At 36.0% G+C, this 21,610-nt stretch overlaps 1 protein-coding gene across 1 annotated transcript in view; it reads left to right on the top strand.

Moving 5' to 3' along the window:
- LOC140666393 (ubiquitin carboxyl-terminal hydrolase 48) overlaps window positions 1-4,739 on the top strand; it is a 51,854-nt gene extending 47,115 nt beyond the window's left edge. The window contains exon 18 of the mRNA XM_072893540.1: window positions 4,349-4,739. Coding sequence (XP_072749641.1) covers window positions 4,349-4,371 — 23 coding nt within the window. The 3' untranslated portion in view covers window positions 4,372-4,739. The remainder of the gene's footprint in view (window positions 1-4,348) is intronic.
- Window positions 4,740-21,610: the final 16,871 nt, after the last annotated feature.

Below are 21,610 nucleotides of genomic sequence, written 5' to 3' on the forward strand. Positions count from 1 at the left end.
TTATGAATTGCTCATGTTTAAGATTATATGTTCACGCAATTATGCGATCGAGCATGAAATGATGGTTACATTAACGATATGCAGGTACACGTCATTATTTATATTGCTATAATTTTACGAAAGAGTAGAGATTTCTCCGGAATTTAACCAGATTTAACCGGAGATCTCCGCTAGGAGGTTGAAATTAAGGCATTCGTCGTAGATACACATACACCATATACGAACGAAACCAATCCACTTAAGGCGCCGTATCCCTCCTTCATCCCCCTTTTTATTCGCGCCAGGGGTGGTCGGCAAGGTTTTGTTCTCGAACAAAAATCTGACAAATATGCCACGATTTGCCGAAGAATGGAGGCGAAGTGCACCACCCTCGTCCCGTTTCCCCCCGCCGTAGTAACTTCCACCGGGGTCCAAGCATCCTAACCCACCCTTTCCCCTTTCTTATTCTTATTCTCTCTTTCCTTCAGTTTCCGCCTTCTCTTCTTGGTCCCTTGTCACTCGGTCTTCCTCTCGAGAGACGAAGAAGGAAGAGGAGGAGCGCGGCAAACAGTGACTCTTAAATTACTTAGACTTAGACCGAACAAAATGTAACAAATGACTGCGAACGGGGCCACTTATGCGATATTGGCCCATCACCACCATTCGCGTATATTGATACGTCGCATTAGGGCTAGCCGACACTCTCCCCTATATCAGCTGACTGTCTCTCCGCTTCCTGTGTTCGACTTCTAAAAAGAAGGAGCTTTCATTAGAACTTTATTCGTTTTGCAAACAAGACATCAGTGGTTAACTTTCATTTAACGTAAAATGCGTTAATTTTCTTTCTTTCTCATTCTCTCGCTTTTGTTTCACTGTGCTTGCTTTATGATTTTCCGATTATGTTTTAACAAGACAAAAACGGTGCAATCATTCTTTAAAAGATAGGGAGATAGCAGCCGTCGTTCGGTGAGTTTCTCACGGAAGATCTGCGGTTTTGAGCCCTCGAATACCTCGAATATCGGCTTCTCTTTTCCTATCCACTGCTGAGTCCTTTCGTTATTAATGGTTTTCGCGAACTAGGTTCATTAAGAAGCTCACGAAACTCAACGGCGCATTCATGAGAACGCCACCCCTTCCAGTTCTCACGAGATGAGGGGTAGATGTTGGGTGCCGAGTAGGATGTTCATGCATCAAATTAGTAATACATGTACATTATTTTTACGCCTATAATTTGTTTTTTCCAGTTTTCTTATTACTATGACATTTTCAACGTAATATCAAGCATCATAAAATATAACATAGTATATAGTATATTCATGGAGAATGTTATTTATGAAGTATATTATTAAGTATTTATCGTTGATTATCAATTTAATAATATTTGTTAACACTTGTTTTTTACGTTAAATTGACATTCGACAAACTAACATTCTCTTATTAATTAATTATACATTTTATATGTATTGCGATAATATTCGATCTATTAGATTACTTTGTTTATATAGCTCGGTTATGAAAGTGTTTTCTTTAAATAATAAAACCTTTTTTCACTCTAAACGGAAGCTACTATTACACGCGTTGAAGAAGATACACAGACTCCGGTATGAAAACGGATATTGAGAGAAAAACCGGCGCAGTAGTTTGATGAATGAAATCGTAATGAAGACATTAACGTGTCCGTTGCTTGCGTTAGCCAAGGTAGAAGAAAAGAGCGATGCACCTGTCACCAATACGTTCAACTACGCGCACTCGACCTCGGGGCGCGAATTATGCGCCGAATTATATAAAAAAAGAAAAGGCATCGCCTTCGCCGGTTTTTTTCTCGGCACCTCTCTCATCATCTCCCCGCTAGCCACAGCGCAGGTTGGAATTATGCTAGAACACGAGGTAATGCAATAATAAGTATAAGTTAGGCAGAAACCGGGTTCCCGCGAGAAAACGAGAGGCCGGCGGACGAGAGTGAGAGAAGCGTCTTTGGTACCGGCTGACTATTATGTCGTTTAAGACGAACTTTCCTCCCCCTCCCCCTCCCCCTTTCCCCTAGCATGTCCGCGATGCCATCTGGAAAGAGAAAGAACGATAGTATTTTTGCCAATACATAAGTCAGAATCCGTTTTGCATTCCCGTGATCGTATCGCGATTTATTTTTCTCAAAAGTTTACGCCCGTGACACGGTTGATGTTGAAAGATGATACTTGCTCCACTGTCTTTGTCCCGAGTTTTTCCTGAAATTCGCATACGAATGCATTGCGAAAGCTGATGGGACTCGGAATCGTGGAAATTCATTCCGCGCGTGGGCCCGTCACGGAAAGTAAACGCGTCGACTGTTCGCACATAGAGTGACGAGGCTATTGCCGTTTTTTTGCTATTAGCTAAGTATACCGCCTCTGGCTTATGTTAAGCCTCGGTAATTATTTGTCACAGTCAGCTACGACGAGAGACAGACAGAAGAAGATGTGACATGAGGCAAGGGCGGAGAAAGATCCTTTCTCTTCTCTCGGCTCTTTAATGCGATACAAGAGACTCTCATTGATTGCCATTAATTCCCTTTACTCTTTTTTTCTCTCAAATTTTTTTATGCATCAACAAAGATAAATTATAACTGATGAACTTTATTTATGTTATTTATGTTGTGTGAATAAGACTTTTTTACAATAAGTCCTATTCTTTTATTAAATATGTACTTAATATTTTATGTCCTCTTTTATTTGATATGATTTTATATATTTATCCATATAATTCTTACTACAATTTTATATTATTAAATTAACGTAAATTTTTTTAAAAATGAATTTATCATATATTGAAAATTTCTTAAATCGTGATAAAATTTGATATTTGTGAGATTTGACAGTTTACATATTTATATTGGTAATGTAAACTATATATTTTTAATGAGGAATTGTGTGTTTAAAAATGTACATATTTTATAAAATTTAACATTTTTGGGATATTTTTAAAACAAAATTATTTAATTTTATGTGAGCACAAGATTTTATTGTCAACATCTTCGATTTATTTTTTCATATATATGTATGTATATTATTTAAACACATTTTCGGTACAGCTTTCGTGATATCCTCAATTTTGTGTAACTTTAATATCTCTTTTCTCGTTACCTTCTCATTCTTTCATCCTGCAGCACTTTTGCCCCCACTGCCCCGTCATTTTCGGCGCCGTTCTCATCCTTAATGTGATTTTAAGGAGCGCCACGAGCAACACCATCGACTAGAAGATTTCCGTGGATGCTTGCGAATTATTTCTTTTGCTTCTGACCAGCCTTCTATCATCGCGTACTTTATGTCTGTAGAAAAATGTGAATGAGTAAATTATATATAATGAATAATACAGCTATTATATTGTGACTTATCTTTTACAGATCGTTTATGTGAATGTTTAACTTTGCAATCTTTTTTTACAAATCTTATTTACAAGTTTAATTAAATATGTATTTAATATTTTATGTCCTCGTTTATTTGATATGATTTTATATATTTATCCATATAATTCTTACTACATTTTTATATTATTAAATTAACGTAAAAAGAAATTGAAAAAATTTAATTTCTATTGATAAGCACTTATTTACGAATAGTACTTTTGTTACGAACTCATAGTTACACGTCAATCGAAATGGTTTTTGCGTTTCCGCAATTCTCTAGAAAATTATTATATGGATAGATAGAAGAAAGTGGAAGTGAATGAAAGAGTAGAGTCTATTCTCTGCACAGTACGCGGAAAAATGTTTCAGAAGTGTCAGTCATGCGTAAGACGCATCCAACACATTGTGTCAACGTGCAGTCATGTACAGACATATACAGAACACGCCTGCAATCATACATATACAAATCTTGATGGAATCCACCCTCTATGAAACAACAGAAAGAGCTTTTATCGACTCGCTTGGCTTATTTTCTATAAAGAAAATTCCCTTCGGAATACAGGAAAGTTTTCCGTGGGGAAAAATAGAAATAAAAAGAGAGAAGGAAAAAAAAAAGATGGATAGACAAAAAGTGTCAAACAGTTTATTCTTTTGTGAATAGAATGTAATATATTTGATACAATATAACATTAAAAGGATAAAATTTTTATGCACGATGAATATACCGTAATGCATATGTATATACATTGGAAATATCGAGTAAATGTTTATTTCATATGATATTAATTACTTGATGTAGTTTTAACGCAATAAACCGTTGTAATATGTTTACATGTTTAGTGACATTTTTCAAGTTAGATGAAGTGTCTTCGCTTTCTAATGGGAATGTGAATGGAAACTTACTTATTATTTGACTACTAACGCTTATATTACTGTGACAATTTTCAGGAGGGACAGATTGAGAAATGTACATAATTTTTGTTACAGGAACGGAACTGGTGCCGAGCTGATCTGTATGAACTGAAACAATTATGTAGCCAATTTTGTTTAACATTTAATAACAATAGCGCTAATTTAACGCAAAATATTTTTATACATGCAATTATATACAAGTATAAATCCAACTCTTATATGCCCGTTACCGATGAATTGTGTAAATGATTATAACTACGCTGTTGCATCTATAAGGTATGCTATATGATGTATTTGTTTAAGAAAGAATAGTAATGAGATTTATAAGATATAAGAGAGATATTGTGGGTTAGAAAAACAAGATTCATGACAAACTTTGTTGAGTTACTATTATTAAAGTGGCTTTATGATTTATTAAATTTTTCTGAATTATAGAAAAAAGAAAATAAAAAAACATGAATACTTTTTCCTTCTCTCTAAAATGTATTTATACAACATTATATGAATATATTGTATTAATAATATATAACATAATTTATTATTAATATGCCTGATATGATTCTAATACTTGTATATCATATATTTCTTTTATCACGCACAGCAAGATGCATATTTTATTAGTAGCTATTTTAGAAGCAAGCGAAAGATCAGCTTGGCAACAAAAAACAATTGATATTATATTACCTGTTTAATTATACATTATATATATGTGGCATTAATTTTTCAAATTTTTCGAATCTTATAAAAGAAAATAAGGAATATTTTTATTTTGTATTTTCTACGATTTCTCTTTTAATCGTTACAATAAAACTCTACCCTACAGAAAAACATTTAAAGTCCAATTCTTTATCCGTTGATAATAAATGGTAAAAAATTAGAAATACAAATTTATCTATATGTAAATAAGAGTTTACATAAAATAATAAAAAAAGCATATCGAAATATTTTACTTTGTACATGTATAATAGCTTATAATCAATAGCTTAAATTTTAATAAAGTTTTCAAAGAATTGTCAATAAATTTTTCTAAAAGTCTACGATAGCTTCAGCGTGTGAGCAAGAAGAAGAGAAGATATAGGGTAGGTATATCTGTGTATATGTGTGTGTTGGTCGCGCGTTAATTAGTTTGCAAGGAGTTTAAAGCCAAGCCTGGAAGGACTTCGTCAGGCTGCTAGGTGGTCCCGAAGCCTCGAGTCATCATTGCCTCATTTACTTCGTAAAACAATCTTGCCGGCAGTTCAATGGGCCTAACTATATCAAACTTGGCACCGCGTAATTAAACTTCCTTGTAAACCGGTCGAAAAGTAACAATTTACACAGAGAGAGATGGTCGAATTTTAGCATTTGATACGGACGATAATTAACATAGAGCTATAATTATAATTTCAAATCATGGATTTAATTTACTGTATGTGCTGTTTTACGTTTCAAGGATATTATCTAAAAAATGTACAATGTATCATAATAATATGTATAAAACGTTATAACTTTAGAGAAAAGAAATTGATATTGAAATTTATTCGCTTATAAATAAAATTAAAAAAAAACAAGCACGCAACTAAAATCAAAATATTTTATGATAAGAAAAAACAATTTTTTGCAAATGTATCTAAATGTTAAGCGTGTTAATAAATTACGAAGGAATAAAACGAAACGTGAATAGCATCAGTTTTGTAACCAAGAAAACTGATGCCAAATGCAAAAAGGACGCGCGTGATTGTCTTTTGAGAAATTGCTCTGGATTATTAGGGTATGCCAGATTTTCACCGTACGAGCAACGTCGAGGGCTTGAGCTGCCGTTTTTACTTATTTTCTTTCTAATCCTTACAAATGTCAGGGTCATCAAGTTTTTTCCCTAATTCGTATTGCGACCGACCCGCATGCAAACGTTAATCTTGACAGAACTGTCCGTGGTTTTGTCTAGGGGATGCTTGTTAAACATTGGCATATTATTAACAAGCGCGATACGATGCAGCCGTCAAGTTGTTCGTTAATCTCATTAAAGCGCGACAAACCGAAACACACGCGATTTATTTTCCGATTAAAAATTTCAAGATTATTATATTCTTTTTGCTAAGAATTTTGTGTGTTTTTACATATTACGCTATTCTACATCTTGACTTAATTCTAAGAGAGAGATCAGGTACATCGTTGTGTGCAAAGGCGTTAGAGCTGCCGTTCAGTCTCGCAAACTTTTTCCGTCAGGGATTATCGGAATCTAACAATGCGGTCTGTTTTGGGAGCCTGTGCGCGAAACTTGCTGGAAATCAGCGATACGATCTCCGAAGTGACGTGAGTGTCGCTGATCTCTCGATACGCTTCTCCCCAGAGACAAAACTATCTCCGTGTGGCATAGACAATGGGGAGAAACTGACGAGTCAAGCGCAAACCTGAAATGACAAATGACAGGATGTGTCCTAAATACACCGCTGGGGTGTCCTATTTTCTTCGTTTCTCTTCGACACACGAATCTTACTCGTCTCTAATTAACACGGCAATTCAGTTGAAAAATTTTAACAAAATGAGATAAATTTTGATAAATATAACTAACTCTCTGATATTCAAATTTTTAAAGTAAGTTTTCCAAATAATTTATACAAATCATAGCAAAACAAATATTTTGCTTTTACTTTCTATTCAAGAAGCTATTTTGAAATGTTGTATATATTTATACATCTCGCGTGTATAATTTTTCATTGTGCACAGTTGTATTATTGTTACGCGCCGGTATGATTACATAAACTATTAAAAATGGTTGTAGAAAACTACTCGCTTCCTTATTTTTCTTTCGTGTACCGTCACTTTAAGAAATAATTTTGCAGTAAAGTAGAGAATGTGCGGAAGTAACACAATAGGAAAAAAGTATAATAATGAAGCTCCTTTAAATGTAAACGAACCGTTTGAAGCGGTAAACGGCACTGACGAGAAATAGAAACGTGTAAGCGAGAGGCTGTAATTAAGCCGGCCCTCACTGGCATCGTAGCTATCGCTATCTCCCCACGGATATGCAATACCTTCCTTCATAGACACATCGCGCGCTCTAATCTATCCCGGGACGCGCCGGTATAATTAATTTATTCGCGTTTGCGGCTCGTTAATTGAATAACCTCGGGCCTTGAGCTCGGCCAGTTAATGAGAGCACGCTGCCGCGGTAGCGGTAGTATCTCATTAAGCGGATCGCGGGGGTGTCTGGACGCCTGGACCCCGGAAATCCGTGTCCCTAATGTACCGGGTTCTACTGGACAAAGCTACTGTCAAACGAAAAATTCGAGGAAAGAAGTAGAGTAAGTCTAGAGTTCATATGAAGCAGTTTAAACGCACAAATTGTACTTGAAATGAATTTTACAAATTCAAAATATATAAACTTTTTTTACTCGATGCTTTTTAATTGCGCGATTTTATACCTCCCGCACCCTCAATCCTCATCTCTTACTCGTTACTCCTTGTTCGGGATTTACGCGCACATTGATGCGCGATCGATTAATTCTAACCGAGTTTGTATTCATCGCCTCGTTTTAAACCTCCCTACTTCTTTTTTTTTCTTACGCGCGTAGAGCCTCCTCCTTAACTCGAATCGCAGCAAGATGGCCGCGGGCTCCGGTAAATAAGCGACTGTCATCTGACGCCCGCAAAAAGCGGATACACCGCGGCAGACTGGTCTCCGTGCTCCCGTCTTCGTCCTGCCCTCTCACCCTCGCTCTCGATCTCTCCCTCTGACCCTCTTCGTCTGTATTCTCCGTTCTGTCCTGCCGGATCCCTTGTCTCTCTTTTCCTTACTTTTATTTACCCGTTCGTTTATTCCAGGCATCGCGTCTCACTGGATCTGCCCGTCTCTCTCTCTTCCCCTTTTCCCTCTTCGACTTCACGTTCCTCTTTTGCGAGGTCTGAAGATTAATTACAAAAAATCACCGCGACGCGAATTGGAAACGTCGTTCCACGAACTGCGAACACGGCATGAGGGACATGGGGAGGAAGGGCAGGGAAAGATATGTCCACCGATGAACTTTTTGGCCCGCGAAAGATGGCCCAATATAAGCGACGTTTCGGGACCGATTGGAGGATCGGCTTGTGGTTATATGCGGATTTAGCGTCGATCACCACGTCGCGAATCGATGACAGCTGTCGAGCAGAATCGTATACGAAATGTAAATATATACTTGCAATTTTGTTCCTCGCCGAAAATACGAATTCGTTTATTTATCCCTCCTCTTTCCCTTATTTGATATACTTAAGCCTCGCCATTCTTCACATTCGATTATGTTGATCTCTAATTAAAAATACTTTTTTAACTAATACACTGATAAATATATAAGTTTGAAAACACTGTAGTGAAGACTATATAACCATTAAAATCTCATTAATGGCTTATGATCCTTTCCGCTTGTTCATTCCTTGAAAACTTGTTCCCTCACGTGATTTCAAGTGTTAATGCCCCATCTAAAATATATCCTTATCTTATCGTGTGATTTTTTCGCTCGCGTGTCCCGTAATGTCTTCGTAGATTTCAGGTATGGCGAAAAGCGTGGAGTTTGAATCGATAGAAGACGCAAGTTTATCCGTGTTCACATTTGCGAATCTTTTATTTTTGGTAATTTCGAGACAAATGACTGGTCGACTTGACGGGCCATTATAATGACATTAGCACTACGACTACGGGGCGCGCGTGCACGCGAAGAGGATGGGAATCTTTGTGGATTTCTCGTTTTCGTGTTGGTCGCTTGTTCTATTTCTTCAAAGTTTTGCTCTATAATGAAATCTAGTTAAATATAGTCTTAGGTGACTTAGGAAACTGTCAATCATTCGAGTAATTACTCTAACGTAATGAAGTTTCCTTTTATCATTTTCCGTCAGAAGCTATCGGTTACGACTTTTAAACTAGTTACCTTGCATAAATTTCGCTTGAATTCTCAACAATACAGCTCAACTCAATATATCGCAGAGAAAATTATGCAAGGTAACTAACTTAAAAGTCATCACCGATAGCTTCTGACGGAGAATCGTAAAAGGAAACTTCATTACATTAGAGTAATGGTTCGAATGATTGATGGTTTTCGCATATAGGACTTCATTTAACCAGATCAACCAGTTAGTTTTTAAAATCTGCTTCGAAAGATTAATACAGATTTATACTTCTCATTATAGTAGCTACTTTCTATTATGTAATTTTTCCGGCTAAACAACTAGTTACTACAAGTCTAAAAAAAATTGATCAAATTAAAAATTAACGAATGTTATAGTTAGAAGAAGAAAGTTTTCGATATTTTTTTGTTGTAGAATTTAATTTAAGATAATTGTTCGATATTTTTTTATCCGTATTTAATATTGATAATAATTATAATATTGATAATATTAATAATTATTATAAACACACATGATTTATAAAAAAAATTTTTATACTTTTTCAACTTTATATATATTTTTTTCTCCCGTCTATAACATCCTATCTTAAAGCAAGATTATCGCGGAAACTTTAATTTACGCAGGTCAAGAGAAAAATAGTTGGCTACTTGAGAAAACCTTAGAAATTGAAAAAGTTTTATTTGTCTATAATTTTAACATACTCTTTAAGAATTTTTAATAGGTACACACATATGCTTATAACACTTGTATTTAATAACATTATAGTATGACGTATAATAATATGAACGTGTAAACGTTAAAGAAATTTTTTCGGACATTACATTAACGAAAGAATGATAATGTGATAACGCCGTACGATAAATAACAAATGTGTAAATGCAGCTTTAAGTTGAATTAACGATTAACAGTGCACGGAAGAAGGAGTCGGGAGCGTCCTCTGACGCGTCTCCGCGTTTTTCGTGCGCCACGCCGGTGAGGCTTGACAGTAGCGGAATTGGGAGGAATTAAAAACGAAGTGAAATAAAGCAAAAGGATGGTCGAGTTGTGGCCGGGTGCTTTGTGATGGTCGCAGAGGCCGCATAAGCTTCGCTTTTCTCTTCCTCTCATAGTTCTCTCTCTTTCGAAATCTCGCCCCTTCTCTCTTCTATGTTCTTTCTCTCGTTCTCTTTCGTTCGCAAACTTTCATGCAGCGGACGACTAATTTGAAACGAGTGCGACACGTAGTTTCCGAAGAGTCGAGAGAGAGAGAAAGATACAGTACAAAAACTAATCATCTTACTTTCGGATAGAAATCAGCATTTCTAATCGTCTATCTCGAATTAATACCGCGATGGACAGTCGATTCTCGATTGATTAGAACTGACCGAATGTAAGAAAATATTCTGATAGTTTTATTGTACATTCGACATTTATTATCATGGTTCGCTTAAGGCATTTATGTATTTATACACTAATTAATCAATTAGAGATAATTTTACATTTTTCGACATAATATATATATATATATATATATATAACTTACAATTTGATTCGGTTACTGTATACATTATAAGTTTAATATTTTTTTTATTTTCTTGTAAGTTAAAATTTTTTAAAAATGGATTCAATATTTCTAAAATTGTATTTTTAATAGTAATTTTTAAACGTCATTTATGGATATTACGATATAAAAGCTTTTTAGTCTATGTATCCGATACATAATTAATTAATTAATTAATAAAAATGTCAATGTAAAGTGACACTTGAGACATTGCTGGTATACGTTGAATGTCCCGTGGAAGATTTGCGACTAATACGAGAAGGGGCAGGATGATTTGTCGGAGGGTCAGTATTAACGATAATTAGACAATTAATAGCTCGTCTCAGGCCAATGGAGGAGATCGCTTGACCGGCGCGACATAGCGACGGAGTTGTGCTGGCGATAAATTTAGCAATTATCGCTTTAACGCGTAATTGGGTCGATCTTCCGCTTAAAACTTTGTGGGAAAGCAGTCGACCGCGACATTGGCGCCAATTTACTGATTGCATTAAGCCGCTGCAATTGGTAATTGGTCCTACACGTGAAATCATCGTCGAACAATGTAGACAATACTGGTACTAAATGCTGGGGACGTTTCGACTAAAAACTAATGATTATTACGTATTTTGAAAAGAAGTGTAAATTATATTAGAATAAAATAATAAGTTATTAAATTTATCAAACGATCAAATAAGCTAAGAATTTACCTAATTGTAAGTTAAAACTTCTATATTATAATAGGAAACGCATGCTTGATGATATACATTAAGCCTCGGTTTTTGTTTCTCATAATTACATAATTAGCGAATTCTTACTCGTATCACGATTGTCTCGCGTAGTACCCTTCGCGATAATAAAGTTTATCTTCCGTGGAACGTGCAGGATCTTCGTCGTAGGCTTTCCAGGAAGCCTTTTGCAGATCATGCCGAAAGGTACGCCCTCGAAGCCCCTCCGGATCCTGAAAAATGCACGAGCCTTCTTCGGACGACGGACTGTCCAGACATACCATCAGAGATCACGACGATCGTCGCGGTCCAGACATTCCACGATGCGATCCTACCGAAAATCGGAAGGTTTTCTGCAAAAGTTGAAGTATAATTCTTTTTTTCAATGCCAACTGCACTGTTGAAAAATATAATTTATTAAATTAATAATTGGTTAAATTAACCAATTATTTGGTAATCTATGTCGTACCAAATATAATTTATGTCTTTCTTAGGCATGTATTTTACTGTATATATTTTTTAATTTACTCTATATTATTTTTCTCTATTATATTAGTTTCTCTATTATGTTATTTAATTTATTTATTATTTATTTATGTTATTTATATTATGTGATTGAAGAGAATTTATTTATTCATTGTCAGGATGAACAATATAAAATTCAAGTTGAACGAATAATAAGGACAGATATATTAGCCGACGATTTTATTATTTTGACGTTATGTTTACAGTAAAACCAATGTTGGGTTTACTGCGGTTATCGTGGCGTGCGGAAACTGGTAAACCGAAAAAATATTTCTAAGCGATCCAATTATACACGTACGCGCGCATACTAGCGCGCAAAACACACCCTCTCACTCATGCATGAATATATCCACGCGAGCATAATGCAGGACGCCGCTCGAGCATCCTGGACGCAATTATCCCATTTAAATTAAGCCGCATAATTGGACGACCGTCTATTCACACTCGTAAAGCATCCGTGCGCGCGCTTTTACTACCGCGGCCAAGGCAAGGATGAATTTAAGGAGCGACGAAAAGAACCATCCGGCATCATGCGTGCTAAAAAAAAAGGATCTGACGCGGCGGGAGTAGCGAGAGTAGACGATGCAGGGCGCGGGGCGGATCCTTCGGTCGAAAGGATACTGCTACTGTTCGTCGCTACAAAACGGATTTTGTTCCTTCCTTCCTTCCTTCTCTGTCTCTTTGCTCTCTTCCCTCTCGCTTTTTGCGCTGTTGGAATTTTAAATCGGCTGGACAACATTATTCGTACGTTTGACATATTTTCAAAAAAATTGGCTATTTCTCTTCAAATATTTATACTTTTTGTCATTAATTGCAGTTTAGCTAAAGTTGTAATTTTACATTTATTTTACTATTATTATTATTACGAAATCTCTTGAAATACTATTCTCTATACGCGATGAAGGATAATGAAGAATGTGTGATAATAGCATGCATATCTCACCCTCATCTCTCGTGAGTAATTTGCGAATTTTATCCCTAGGATTATAGGAAAGGATGAGGTTTTTGCTTCTCTTCCCGCTTGATTCCAAATTCTCTTTTTAAAAGATTCGCATAATCCGCTAACAAGAACGAAATTAATCCACGACCTTCATTAATATTATTCACGAAACGCTTGATTGCTCCGCGAGTTAAAAGAACAATATAATGAAACGTGATCTATCTACTAGTATAATTTTAATCAATTTGAGTTTCAATACATATATTTATACGGTTGTAAGAATTACATATCGAATATTAAATCCAAAATGGAATATTTAATGACATAACAAACTCGATAATTGAAAAGGATCTCCATCGAATAGATCTATTATATAGTCGCATTTTTGTCAAGATAAACGCGGTTTCATCGAAACGTATGATAAGGCGGATCACTGGTTTAACGATCATCTCGAGAATGAGAAAAATCCCGAGTCACGGGGAAAAGGGATTTTCTCGTATGAGGGAGAAACGACAAACGGGCGCAAGAGATTACACGGCAAAATCCGCAAACGAGGGAACTTAGACCACGTTCTAATTGCGAATATGACTATGCTTAATTCTCCCCCTGTCCGCGCTCCTCGTCTTCACGTTACGCTCGAATTAGTTTTCTTGTTGTTGAATTACGCGTTCACATGTCGAATAAAAATTGTAAAATTGTCAATTCTCAATAGCGACTCGAAATCGCAGTCACACATATCATCTATATATGTATGTTGCATTTTATAAAAAAATGCATATGTAAGTGAAAAAAGACAATTTTTAGTTAATTTACATGGAGTTGCTAAAATATTCAAAATATAAAAATTTTAACATGTGCAACATTTTCTCATATTATATTAGATTTATTTCATTATTTTTGTCAATTTATTTGAACGTGACAGTGGGTGACAGTTAATTTATCCGATCAGTCAGATCCTGGAATGATTTACTTAGATATCGCCGACGATAAACTATATAACTTCAGCGTGAAAATTAGATTCGTAACATCAGTGGTTAGGTTTTCGTCACGGGCTCTGAAAATGTCGATCAAAAAAAAAAAGCAATACACCGAGATAGAAGAGAGAAGAGTAGGAAATCTTACATCTCTTTTTGGAAAGGCGACGAGGCAAGAAACTGGCGACCAACTTTAAATCTATGACTCGTGCGTTGCATCTTGAGAATCCGTTACTCGAAGAAGTTAAAAATATTCTACTGCAATATTTGTTCAAAATGTCGTACAAAATCAATGTAATTTGTCAAATAGATTTAGTATTGTGTCATTGTTGGCGCAAATGATATTACTCGATAATCTTGTAATAATATACAATCTTATATTAAAATATAATTCTACAATTTTTGTTCATAAAAAAATCCCTCATTAATTTAGGGTCAATTCTATTAATATCGATTGATATTATTTGCGATTAAATAATTCTTCTTTCCTTTTTTCTTCTTCTTTTTTTATATATTATTTAATATTATAATATTTTAAAGAACAAGCAGATTAAAAGGCACTCATTTATAACGTTGAAATTTCGAAATGTTTTCGAAATAGTGATAAAATTGAACGTGATCGATGCAATCGCTTGTCAGATTGATCAGAGTAGTCGGTTGGTGTATTGGCACGCGCTGATAATCGATAGAAAGCGTCACCGTTACGGCAAACAGATCAACTGATCTTGACGAACTTGACAGGTCTTAGATCGCGATAAAAAGTGTGACCTCTCGATTCGTTTCCGACTCATCCGGCGCGACACTTATCGTCATTGCGAGACGATGTTGCGCGGTTGTACGTGACTTCTTTTTTTTTACATTCGCCAGCTGGGTGTCATTGACATTGTCAACGCCCTTTCCGTACTACTGCGAGAAAGCCGCGCTGCAACTTCAGAGAAAATTCCACACTCGCTTTTAAGGAAAAGGTAAGGTTGCATCGCAATGCCGTAATTATCAACAACGATCCCATGTGGGAGATAGAATATGCGGATCTGTTGCGTTAATAGATTGTTATCATCGCTAACAATGATTTAAAGAGAATCGAGCAGAGTTTCTATTACGATTTGCCGCAATAGGAATTTGAATAATGTTTTGCTTTTTATGATAGGAAATATATCGTTAATTGAACGTTTTGTACGATATATTTTACACATATGCATAAATATACCTACCTAATATGTGTTTTGTACATGATCATCTATTCAAATATGCGACAAATTAATATTATCGTTGTAGATCACATTCGCAATTTTTTATTATATTTATATTATATCTAATAAAATAATGTAATAAATTAGTATGTTATATTTAACATATATTGCTACTTTTAATCTTAAGATTAATTTTGAGGATGATAATTTAGCATTATATCGATGACAAATTGAAAATAATTCATTGCAATTTGCACATAATAATGAACAATATGTTATCTTCCATTTCCTTCTTCTGAAAAGGAATTTTTAACAAAAATTAATGTGCAATTCAATACTCAACGATCGTTCAAGCGTATATATATCCATAAAAAAAACATCAAAAAATAAACTTAGAATACCAATCTCGCGACATTTTTTGTGTCCGTTCTAACTTTTGGTACAAACATATTCCTGCATTCTTTTTTTCTGTCGCGGAATTGCAACTAAGATTCTAAACATCTTACTACACATACGTACTACCTGAAATCGTAGTAAGAGTAACTAAAAAAGCTTGGTCATTTCGAGCGAAAGAAAACATCCTAAAGATAATTGGTAAAGTAAAGATAATGATATGGCGCACAACAATATGCTTATTATTTATATACTATTAATAAATATATTACTTTTCTTTTTATTTTTTTTACTGAATTATGTTATTTTCGAATTAAGAATAGAGCGTAAACATAGTAAAAGAAAAAATGTATTGATATTTTATGTTTCAAACAATAATGTTCAAATAGCAACCGTACCAGCAACGTTGACCAAAAAAATTAGATCCAATCAAGTTTGATAAGAACCGGGTATTAAATCAAATATTTCAAAAATCTTTACATCTTCCCAAAGGACATATTTAAAAAACTAATCTGTACTATATTAAGGGATAGAATCCGGGTCTCTCGCTCGCGTTTCGCGAGTCCTCTCAGGGAGGGTTGCGAGAGCGGGGGAGCGGGAGGTCGCAGTTGGGAGAGGAGGGTAAAAGGGGGTTTCTTGGATGCCGTAATGGCGGCACCAAGGGCCGGTGGTACCCGGGAGTCAACCCTCGGGCGGGGTTGCCAAACGCATGCAGGACTCGCCATCCTGTGTAATGCTCGGAACCAGCTCCTGTCCGGCTTCTTCGTTCTCTTCTCTTCCTCCTCCTCCTTCTCCTCCACCTCCACCATCTTCTTTCTTTCTTTCTCTCTCTCTCTCTCTCTCTCTCTCTCTCTCTCTCTCTCTCTCTTTCTCTTTCTCCCTCTGTATCTACGAACCCGTCTTTATCGGCCACTGCTCGGCTCCTTGCTCGCTCACTCGCTTTCCTCCTTCTGGGGGAGACCGCATTTTTTCTGGTTGCGCCTGCGATGGGTGGCAACCAGACCAGTCTATGTCCGACCAATGAGGAACGCAGCCGCAGTAACGCCTCTGCCAGAGTACTCCGACAGCAGCAAACCTTCCTCATCGACTACTCATCGGAGCTGTCCCTCTCTTTCTCCTTCAGTCCCTCTCTGATCGCTCCCTCTTCCTCGCCATTCTCCCTCTCCGTCCAGTCACTCGTTGTCCTCCTCCCACCACGAGCTGCGTCTACGTTCCAGCTCCCGTGCTTCTTTCCTCCACCGTATCTTGATATTTTTCATTAATTTCTCTCGAGCTCTCTAGACGAGAGTCTTCGTCACCCTTTCTCTAACTCTCCATCTTGTTACATTCGTTCAGACTTAGATATTTCCTCCTTATTCCGCGCTTTCTGTCTGGCTCTTCTGCGAGTGCATCCGCGCAACCGCTGTCTTTCTCACGAACGACCTACGAATTTGGTCCCTAGGGTTGCTCTCGCATTAGTGTCCTTGTCCCTCCGCGAGAAAAGCATTCGTTCTCCACTCGACCGAGACATGGTTCCTGTATCCATCGTTTCTCTTCGTCCGCCAATATTCTACTGCCTATGACATCGTATGGAATTAAGATGTCATTTCAATGTGATAAAATTGGCGAATATTTTTATTCTCATGTGATTACGATTTTTTTAAATTATATATTTGAAGTTAGATCTATAATTGTGCGCACGTATATCGAAGAATACGTGCAATTGATTCATTTTTTCTCTTCGCGTTAGATATGAAACTTTTGATTTATACGGGTTTGCGCTATCTCAGAACAGGTGTGGTCAGTGCCTTCTTCTACGAGATCGACCTCTGACCTATCTTCCACGTTACAGAAGTTAGGAAGGGGCAGAATACCGCGATGGCAGTCAGACGCGCATGGCTGCTTTCCACTATTCTCCGCACCTCCTGGGTTATCTACCCCTTCTCTCGAAATTTTAGAATGCAACCATCTCGCTACCCTTATCACGCTAGATGACCAAATCCACATTCAAATTGTACTTATCTATTTCTATTGTGTATGCCGCGCTATTTACGTGAATCGAATCGCCCGTGCGTATTTCTTACATAAATTCGAAATTTGTGATACATTTGTCAATAATTGCGTATATTTTATCTCATTTCGCAAGGTAACATTACAGGTGGAAATAATACGAGTATATTTTGGAATTAAATTTCTATATAATTAAAGATTTTTATAGAGCTAAAATGAAGGAATATTTAAATACATCTTCTGAATTGCTGCAAAATTTTATCCAACCATTCTGAGAGTGACGTCTTTCGTGATACGAAAGAATGTCGTCGCAAGCCATTGCATTTCCAAGTAAAGCTGTTGGTGCTGCAATTATTATTTCACAATCTCGTTGAAAAACGACCGATTAAAACAGCAATAAACAAAGTAGATCCACTTTAAAGCGTAGAGTAACGAGTCGCGATACGATGCAAAAAACACCACCATTTTCCTGGTAATATATATGGGGAGGAATCGCAAGCTGTATATACGATACGAGGAGTCCTCCGGACGGTGGAGGATCGAAGCTCTGGTCCTCCGCTCACCTAGGTGAGGGATGAGGTAAGCGAGGTGCGCATGTTCGCTTTCGAGAAGGGAGCACGCCCCCGCGCAATTTCATTTTCTAAATGAAGCGAGCCAACCCCCTGGGAGGAGTGGAAGGCTTGGCCGTTTCGTGTATACTCGTGCCTGCTCGACTGCAATCGAAAGCGCATATCCATTTAATTAATTATGCATGAGGTCCGCTGCAACCGAAACACGGGTCAGCGTTATCGTTAACCCGTATGAAAATGGTCGAATTACGTCTGCTTGCGATTGCCAGAGGCTCACGCGTCATCATTTCTTTTTATAACTAGTACCGTATTTCAACGATTTGTGTAAAAATTGGAAGCTCCCTAAAGAAACATGAAAACTGTGACTAAAATTAACTTTCGTAATCGTCTTAAATTTATCAAGTTCCAAAAACTTGGCAATGTATTTAGAAGTAAATTTATTTATTCATATTGAATAATATTGTACTAATAGATAAATATTTTAACTCTTCATGTATATGTATCAAGGATTTCGTAACATAGGAGTGTATCACCCATTTAAAAAACAATGAGATATGAAGACATATAAAAGTTCTATATGTCTTTTACATTTTAACAAAACTGGATAATTAACTTAATAATTATAGAAATAAATACATAAATATTTAGATGTATTCCTATATATCAAATGCGAGTTTTAAACCATTTTTTCTCATTCCTGTAAAGTAGTGATTTCGGGTTTTGCTCCTATATTATAATATTTTTGATATACATATATGTATATACAGTTTTTATAAGTATTTTCATTTCCGAACGCAAAAATGACAAAAAGATCTCTCAAAGTGATTTTACGTACGATAAATTATCGAGATTGTTACATAATTTAATATGATTTTTAATAAAAGAATTTAATATGATATTTTAATAAAATTTAATTCTGATATTTCAGATATTTTAGATATTTTGTGTAACAACTGTCTTATATTCTGTTCAATGTTACACATCCACTAAAAGATCGTTTATACACGCTGTCGTGGTCTTCGACTCAAGTTGGGCTTCTTCCATCGTCCTTTTCTCTGCTAGATTCATTTCTCATTAATCTCTGTCTCCATCCTTTTACTCCGTTTCATGATTTCTTGCTACATTGCTTCGGACCGTCCTCCATGTCCCTTTTCGCCTTGCTCATTTAAGACAACATGGCCGATCGACTGGGCGCCATTGAACAAGTCGTTGAAGAATTTTTAAAGACATTTACAATTTACTTTTTATGAGTGGATATCAAAAATTCTCTCCACTGACAATGAGTCAAACCGTTCTTTTATCGAATATCTTGAATAATGAAAAAATCTGATTTATCACAACATTTAAAATAAGAAGAAATGGTTTCTATTTAATTTAAATAACAATAACAAAATTTATTATAGTAATATATAATAATATAAGATAATATTACAAACTTGTAAAATATAATTAAACTTTATCTAAAACTAATTTATATAAAAATTATAGATAAAGAAGAAATTAACATGAGTGATTTATATTTCAATGTGTTTGATAGGTCATATAAAATTTTGAGATTATCGACATGTTGCTTACGTTTGAAAATTCCCAGTTTGGACCAGCTGGAACTGGAAATTGTTTATGTTACATATATTATAGACTTCCAGTTCCAGTGAATTTTCGACCGCAAACATTGTCGCAATTGCGTACAATAATCTAATATCGTAGGATATATTAATAACAACTTTATTTGTATTTAATTATAATATTACTTCAATTATATATTTATTATTTTATATTAGTGTCCATTAGCTATAACAACTTTAATTATTTTTTTGCATCTTATGCAACACTCCGCGTCTCCAACCTAGTCGATAATGTGTTCACGAATCATGAATCATTTAAACGATCCACGATTCGGCAGATGCGAAATTCTTTTAATCTAAACTTAATTCTAATCTTCTAAAAAATGTATGTATATTAAGATTCACCAAAGTGTCACTGAAAGGAACGAGTAACCGTCAAAAAATAGTCTGGCGCCAGTGAAGAGCGAGACGTAGAGCCGGGCAGTAGCGGGGTCGGTCTGTCGGTCTGTCGGTCGCCCTCATAGCAGTGCCAGAGCATGGAAAACAAAAAAGCTTCCCCTCTCCTCTATGCCATAGCTATCTTTGAGAATGGCCTTGAACTTCGAGGAAGAACCCCATTGGCCGAAAAACCGTGTCGCAGTTTTTCCTCGGGGCAGCGGCAGCAGCTCTACGAGCACGAATCACCGGGCGAAACGGCTCTTCTTACAAGCTACTTGTTAGGTAGCTCGGAAGGTGGAACGAACTCCCCCTTTAACCTAACCAGCAACCCCCCTTGAGGTCTTCTTCTCTCTTCTCCGCCCTTCCCTTCGGCGATAAGATTTGTGGTTATAGCTTGTTTTTGGGGCACTCCGCGGGGGTCGACAACGTGGCTCGCGTTTTCGTAGCTCTTTTCTTCAAGGAGAAGGAAGGATAAAGTACCTATTAATGGCCTGTGAATGAACCCACAACATCGCTGGATTTTCACTGTGATTGTGAGATAAGAGTATCACTCATTAAAGAAATTGAGATATATTTTCATGTATTGATAATATACGCTCGTTAAACTTTCTTCTTTATTTTAAATTTGTAAGATTTTTTAAAAAAGTTTAATCAAATTTATATATTTAATTTCTACGTATAAAATGCAATACCTATGTGATTAATAATATATATACATTTGAGATTGTTTATTTTTCTTACAATTTTATGAGATAAAATTGCAACAATCTTATAATAAGGGTACATAATTAATAGCATATGAGAAAAATATTAATATTTTTTAATCTTGCAAGTTTGCGTCTTTTAATTGATTGCACATACTCATACATACATATATATCGTTCTGACGTCCTATATATTTTGCAATATAAATTATATATACATGTATATTATTAATTTATTCTTTAAAATCAACGTTCGTCGACATCGCCTTTCAAGAATTCGTTTCGTTTTACTGACCTATGAAAATATAATCTACTAAGAATGCATTTAAGAAAGTGGAACACCAAGAGTTCCATGACCCTCTCTAACCATGACCATCAACCCCATTTTAGTCTTTCTTCGTCTCCGGCGATAAGATTTGTGGTTATAGCTCCTTTTATTGGTCCACCACAGGGGTTGGCGACATCGCTTCTCATACATTCTCTCTTCCTCTTTTTATCCAAACTTGGCGAAGTGGACATACGATTCAAGGTCAATGGTAAAGCGTAATAGTACAAGTAGGCTTAGAAAGAAAGTCGAGTTTCATTCGAATGAATTGTTTTTAAATACTTTGTCATAACCCGTTAAATCCGCGAGACATTATATTCTTTCATTAATATCAACTAATCTGATTCGTAATTTTTTATATTTACATTAAAATAAGATGTAACGAGACTCTAATGAAATCTGTATGTTGATTTGACACATTCTTCTTCTAATGTCAGTTTCGAATAAGCAGTCGCAATTTGCATGCAAAACACCTAAATTGACTGTTGCTCCAGCTGCAGATACAGACGGGAAAAGGACATCAGCTTGTTAAAATGTATCCGCGTGGGTTCACCGACCCCTTCGATGGATGACTTTTTATCCTAGAATCGTTTTTTCCCCCTTCCGCGTCTGCCCGAAGAA

This window comes from Anoplolepis gracilipes, chromosome 5, assembly GCF_047496725.1.
Source record: "Anoplolepis gracilipes chromosome 5, ASM4749672v1, whole genome shotgun sequence".
Lineage (NCBI taxonomy): Eukaryota > Metazoa > Arthropoda > Insecta > Hymenoptera > Formicidae > Anoplolepis > Anoplolepis gracilipes.